At 54.7% G+C, this 6,951-nt stretch overlaps 1 protein-coding gene across 1 annotated transcript in view; it reads right to left on the bottom strand.

Annotated features, from left to right (window-relative positions):
- EFR3B (EFR3 homolog B (S. cerevisiae)) overlaps positions 1-6,951 on the bottom strand; it is a 28,522-nt gene that overhangs the window by 15,098 nt on the left and 6,473 nt on the right. The window contains exons 4-5 of the mRNA XM_009704361.1: positions 6,200-6,350; positions 716-837 (exon numbers count right to left, since the gene is read on the bottom strand). Coding sequence (XP_009702663.1) covers positions 716-837; positions 6,200-6,350 — 273 coding nt within the window. The remainder of the gene's footprint in view (positions 1-715; positions 838-6,199; positions 6,351-6,951) is intronic.

Genomic DNA, 6,951 nt, shown 5'->3' with positions numbered 1-6,951 from the left:
AACCTGGTCTGGTGGGAGGGGTCCCTGCCCATGGCAGGGTGGTTGGAACGGAGTGGGCTTTAAGGTCCCTTCCAACCAAACCATCCTATGATCATCATCCTTCCTTTTGGGGCCAGGATAACTTCCTTACCTCCTGCTCTGAGCTCCAGCTGTCTGCAGGCCGTGGCCTCGGAGCAAAGATGATAAATGCTTAAAGATGCACTGAGGCAGCCCTGTGACAGGCAGACTGCAGGTACTACTTGCCCGCGTTTTGCCCAAAGAAGTTGGAAGCCTGAGGGCACATTTGTCCCTTATCCTGCCACCGGCCGTGGTCAGAGTGAGCACGGCTGCCCTGCTCTCAGGACAGCAAATGCAAATCAACTTCTCTCACACCCATGTAATACTGCACACAATATCCCACACAGCAACAGAGGCTGGATATGTGCCGCACTGTGTTTTCTAGGCTCCTGTTTCATCCTCCCATATAGTCAGCGGCGTTTAATGCTTGGAAAATAAGGGAGGACAGAGAACAGCAGCCTGAGTGCAGCCAGCTTTGGGGAATCACTGTGTGTCTCCATCACAGCACAAAGCAGTCAATCCGTGCAGCCTCCATCCAACCTGTCCAAAAAAGCAGGGGCTTCTCCAGGAAATGCGGAGGCTAGGGCCACAGGGAAGCCCCCCCACGATGCATTCGCAGAGCCAGGGGGGCCAGGGACACCCCGCTCGCAGTACTCACTTCGTCCGGATGTCCAGGTCGTCGTGGCTGGAGTGGCACATCTCACTGAAGCGGGAGACAAAGAAGTCGTAGCTGCGGTGATAAGATGGGGTGTCCTCTTCGATGTTGGCAAACTTCACAAACTAGGAGAGAAGAAAGAGGGCACGACAACAAAAATATTCTTAAAATTCCTCTCCAAACCAGCCAACATTTCTGGGTTTCAGCAGTGTAACACAGGGCTCTCTGCTACAGCAGCATGGTGTGTGCTCGGGATGACAAGTTGCACCCAGGACAGGGGGTCCCCAAGTGGGAACGTGCCACTGCACAGCCCCACCGAGCTCCAGCAGCACTCAAACCCAGCTGGGGGTGCTGCAAACCTCACCGCAAGCCCCAGTGGTCCCCGTAAAGGGTATTTAGAGGTGCAAAAAGGCGCTGAGTTAGGGATGCCTAATATGCAGCACACCTTACTAACAGGAGATAAATTTGCCCCCAGCTTCTTTCCATCCTCGCAGATGGCACAAAACCCAGCCAACAGTTCCAAAACGCTGCTGCAGGGGTGAAAACAGCCCTGGAAATGCCAGTGGAGAAACCAACTGCAAGCAAGTTCTTAACCACATCCCGGATCTCACCCGCAGCACCCAACAGCACGAGGTCCCATCGCTCCCCCTCCAGCATGGCCGTGCCAACAGGCGCGGAGCTTGCCAGAAATGCCAGCTGACCAAGAGATCTGGTTGTTAAGCTTTCAGGGAGAGAATTAAGGAGGAAGAAGGGATAAACATGTTTTCAAGCTTTCCTCTGAATTCCGAAACTTATTCATGAAAAGATGGGAACAAAGGGTCAGGCAGGAAGGGGGAACCTCAACTCACCCAATCGTACTGACAGGAGTAGCTTTAAAAAAGGAAAAATAAATAAAACCTCAATAGCACAAGAGCTGCCACAAAATCCAAGGCATCAGCTCCTGGCTAGAACATACAGAGCATTCAGCCTGTATCCACCCAACAGCACCTGGTGCTGTGAACGGACGAGGTTTATCCTTGGCCGGGGACAAGCGTCATGCCCAAGTCCCCGTGCTTTATCCTCCCACTCGGAGCAAGGGTGTAAGCAGCTGCTTCCTAAGATTTTTGGCAGAGAAATCTGCTGGCTGCTTTTATGCTCCCGTGCTGCCCCTGGTCCGGCACGCTGGGAAAGCTGAGGCCATTTGCACGGGCATGCACTGCAGGGAGAGGCTGCTCCCTGTCCAAGCAACCCCCCAAACCACCCCATCTGTGCCAATGCCAGTGCAGCTCTACTGCTTACGACAGCGTGGCACGAAGCTCTGCGGTCGCACCGAGCAATCCCGTATCACTCAGACAAGCCGTCCTGGGCCAAGGCATCAGCATTGCTGGGTTCCTCTTCCAGCTGGGAAGACCTAACCTACCTCCAAGGGGTAACCTGTCCACCCAGCATTTCTCAGGGTGCTCAGCACCCTCTGGAGATGCCATGATGCACAGGAGCTCCTTCTTCACCCCAACCCTACCAGCAGGCTTTTCTCTCTTCTTGCTTTCTGCATTTGCTGGCATCCAGGTCCCCTGGCAAACGACCCACCGGTGCCCCTCCACAGCTGGCAAAGCCAGCCCACCTGTCCCAGCACATCACACAGCCACCGATTAGCATGGACCCGCTGCGCCGGGCTATTAATAACGTCAGCTGCAAAGGCTGGCTCCGTGCAAGCAAAGGAGCCAGCTCAGCCCCGCTCGGAACTGTTCCCAGAGTACAGGGACCGGCTCCAACTGATAAACTCCTCTTACTCACCAGAAAAATGCAGGGCTGTTATATAAGGAACCTCTGTACCAGGCAGAGCACAAAGTGGGGTTTTTTTTTAAGCTCACAGCAACTCCACGTGCAACCAGAGGCAAGGTCAGGATGCAGAGTGAGCAGCAGTAACGGGGCTCCCCGTGGCAGCTCCAGGAGAGCCATTCCAACCGTCCTGTGGCTACAAAGTGCTGTGAAATGAATGAAGGAAGCGGCTTCTCCGCAGACAGTATCTGCAGGTATCAATCCCACAGCCACATGGAGGATGGCAGCTCATTCCGTGCTGTCGGGCAACCAAACAGGACCTCCTCATCTGCACTCCTTATTCTGAAGCTGTTGCGGTCCCGGAGATTGCCAACCCACCCATCCCTGCCAGCAGCACCTGTGGTTCAGCTCCCTGCGCCGAGGGCAGCTTCCCCCGGCCAGCTGCCAGGCACAGCGAGCCCTGCCTGCCTCTGTCCTCGGGGGCACCGACATCCCTGCGTGGTGCCACTACGCCCGGTGACACTGGATGCGGCACATCTGCCAACAGCTGGAGGCAGCTGCCCTCTCTACATCCATTTGCAGCCCATAGCCTCCAGCAGAGCCAGAAAGTGTAAAAAGCAGCCAAGAACAGAGAAAAATCAGCCTCAAAGCTGCTCCTTCCTCCATTTATGGGACACATTTAGGACTCTGCCACTTGCTCACAGACTATTGCATTTTTCCAAGACTTGGCTGCCCCTACAAGGGTGCTGTACCATGCAGCAATTGCTGGAGATGCCCACCCCCGTCCCACTGCCAACCTGTGCCCAATGGCAAAAAGCAGCATCAGGACACATGGAAATGACCCAGTGAGAGCTGGGCTAGCAGGAAAGGAGACCTCAAACCTTCAGGGAAAGTGACTTATTCTCATTAACGTGCACCGCATCCCAGCCGAAAAGCGGTTCCGCAGCTTCACACCGTATTTCCACTGGGAAAACAGTTTAAAACACTGAAATGCAACACTATTTTTGCTGTGGTTTGAGAGGGTGTGGGGCTGGGCAGCTTGGGGCTCCTGTGCTTGAAGTCAACAAGCTCCAACTGAAACACGGCTGGGACAAGCAAGGAGCAAGCGCAGGGGAAATGCAAGGAGTGTGGCTGCCTTGGAGAAGCAAAATAACAGCTGGGAAGGTATAACACTGCCACCTATAAATACATCAGACATAAATACATCAGAAGAGGAACATTAAGGCGGGGGAAGAGCTGTTTAAATGAAAGATCAATGTTGGTTCGAGGAAAAATAAAATGGGAACGACATTGAGCTGGAAATTAGATGGTTCCTACCCAAAGCGGGGAGGTTGCCCAGCAGCCTCTTAACAAGGATGAGAAACCAAAGTGGATTTAAGCTGCAGCTCCATATGTTCACCCTGGGGATTATAGGATGGGGTCACAGCGATCACAGGACGCTGGATTTTCACTGCTGCCTCCAGCGCTGTGGCCATGGAGCCTGGCGGGCTGGTCCTCGGGATCAGCCCCTCCGCAGCACGACACCTTGGCTCTGTGCGAGGAGGGAGACGTGTCTCAGGCGAGATTTCACACCGCGGAGAATGACTCACTTGGAGCAGGTTTCTATAAACAACCTCCTCCCGCCTTTGCCATCAGCTCTGTTATTGTGAAGATTGCTTGAGACAGCACCCTCTAATTAAGCACAAGCCTGAGGCACATTCCTCATTAGCAGATATAGGAAGAAGTGTCTCATTATCATTACTCACTTTTCTATGAAAGCCCACAAGTTTTCTGTGCTATTTGCCCTCTGAACGCACCACACTTGAGAAGGCAAAAAAAAAAACAAAAACCAAGCATCACTAAGCCATCATTCCTGATCTGGACTCCTCATTAAAACACCCCCTCCTGATTCCCGACCGCAGTGACAGCAGCGCTAAGGAAACACCTATCCATGGTCCAGGACTGTCCCTCCTCTCCACGGGTGCCTGAACACGGGAGGTTTGTTTTGCAGGAAACACAAGGCAGGGCTCTGTCTTGCCTTGACCCAATGCCTCCCACTCGAGGATGTCTGCGGCAGGGCCGGTATGCTGAAGCCTCTGCCGTGGCACCATGAGCCCCTGCGGTGAGGGTTGTGCCCTCTGCGCCTCCATGCCAGCAGCTCCCGTTGAGGTGCAGCTCCATGCCACATGCCGGCGGCCCCTCTGATGCAGGGCTCTGCTCGGGCACCAAGGACCTGAGCGGTGTCCAGAGGGCAGACAAGGAAAGCTGAGCCGAGCTTTAAACCCTCCCTCCACCCCAGGTCCCTCTGGACCCTGGGACAACACCTGCATTTCCCGAACAGCTCAGGGCAAGGGGATATTGCATGTGTTTGCGGGCAGGGCTGCTCTGCAACATAAGGTGTTTTCTTAGGAAGAGACCCAGTCGCTTGCCACTGGGATGGATCCCAGCAGCTCCGGTACGTCTCAAGAAGTTTGGACAGCAAGTGGCACCTCTGTGATCTCCCATGGAGCCCAGGCCACCCTTGGGCAGAGGGATGAGGGTGCTGCCCAGCGACCCTTCTCCCATTGCAAGGGGCTTTCCTAGGCAGCCCCTGCAGCATACCCGGCGCTTACGGCAGCATCACCACAGCGAAACGCCACGGTAAGCTGTTGTCGGCAGCGGGTTTCAACCAAGGGATCAATTCTCCCGCTTCTCCAAGGGCTGTGGATTAATAGCTTTGCTGATGGGCAGATCACATCGCTTTCAGCCGGGAGCAATTAGCTGCGAGGGAGAACGGGATGTGAAAGGTCTCTGCTCCGCTGCCCAAGCCTCAGTGGAGGCATTTGCAATCCCAGGTCCAGGACCGTGCCGGCTCCTGGAGGAGAGAAGCATCACGGGACGCAGCGCTACCCTGTCCAGGAGGGATCAGCAGAAACATTAATACCATCCCTCTCCTTATTGCACACAGCAAAGAATTAAAACTCAGGGCTGAGCTGTCTATGCGTTTCCCAGGCACTCAAGAAAGCATCTACCCAGTTCACCCTCCTGCCCACAGGGTCCCCAGCTCCATCTAAACCCCCTCCCTCTTAAAAAGCAGCAAGGACAGATGCTGCTTGTCCAAGCCAAGCTACTGGGCACTGGCAGAACCCTCGCAAGCCTGGGTGTTAGGTACACCCAGTGTTCCCAGTAAAAACCAGCAGAAAGGCCACACACAAGTGGCTGCTGGCTGGCAGCCAGGATCAGCAGTTTGGATGCTGGGAGGACATCGCCTTTGTTCATCCATGCTTCTCCTTTCCCCTCCTTTTATGTCTGTGACAGACACATCCCCAGTCCAGCTAAGCCATTTATTGCAAGCAGCAGCTCTGCTCAAGCCAGCCCTTTTCTGAGCACAAATACCTCCCAAAATCCATGGGGATCACCTCCTAAGTTCTATTGTCTGAAACTGCTGACAGTCCCCGTGTTCTCAGGCTCATTTAGGAAAAGCTGAATTCAAGAGAGGGAAGGCATGGCAGCAGAGATCAGAGACCAGAGACTGGTCACAGACAGCAAACAGCAGGAACAGCGCACAGATAGCACAGCCAGGGTCTTGGAAACCTCATGCAGGACACACAAGAGCGGACACCCTAAATCCTCCCCTGCAGCCACTCTCTGCCTTTCCCAACAAGGTTTCCTGCCCTGGCACTGTGCAGAGACGTGGGGGTGACAGGCAGGGTGGAAAGCAGAGGACAGGGTCAGCAGAATGCTGCTACCTCCCGCTGCACTCCTACTCACCGAGTTAGTGCCCAAGATCTGCAGGTTGGGCTTCTCCGACTCCAGCAGCTTCGCCACCATCTTCAGGAAGCTCTCCACAAAGAGGTTGATGCTCTGGCAGTGGCAGGCCATGAGGAGCTGGTCCAGGGCCTCCATGGCAATACACACATACCTGGGAGTGGGCAGAGACCAGGGTCACTCCCCGACAGCAGCATGGGCCTGCGGCCAACCCTCCTCCTCCCCTCTCCCAAACCACCTCGGTGCCCACCAGCAAAATGTCGACCTCCTGCTCTGGCCAACCCAAGGAGAAAAATTTTACACCTTTGTAAAATTTTTGTACCACAGCGGTTCACATTGAGCCCAGATCTCCTGCCACGGCCAAAAGCATTAGGCAGGAAGCATAGATCTCTCTGCATTGAGCACAATTCCTCCTTTAACCTCCGTTTTCCGAGCCAGCTCCTTGCCCGGCTGGCTTCACAGCCTGGGTGGCATGCAGCAGCCATCAGCTTGTGCTGCAAGAGGAAAATCCAAAAGCACCGAGCTTACCAGCAGCGAGGTGGGCAGGAGCTGCCCTTCTACTTGCACCAGCCCTGCCTGCACACTACAGGGCAGTTGGGGCGGCAAATTGCCCTCTCGGGGAAAAGGAGGTGTCTGATAAACCCCGGACTTCCAGGTTCCAGCAGGTAAGAGACAGAAAGATCGATCCCTTCTCCTGAGGCCCCAGAACTGTCGAAATCTGGCTCCAGTCTTGAGTAGATTCTCTAGTGTCGTCG

The sequence above is a fragment of the Cariama cristata genome, unplaced genomic scaffold, assembly GCF_000690535.1.
Source record: "Cariama cristata isolate BGI_N322 unplaced genomic scaffold, ASM69053v1 scaffold14477, whole genome shotgun sequence".
In the NCBI taxonomy this organism is placed as follows: domain Eukaryota; kingdom Metazoa; phylum Chordata; class Aves; order Cariamiformes; family Cariamidae; genus Cariama; species Cariama cristata.
This window is presented reverse-complemented; position numbering and strand designations above follow the sequence as displayed.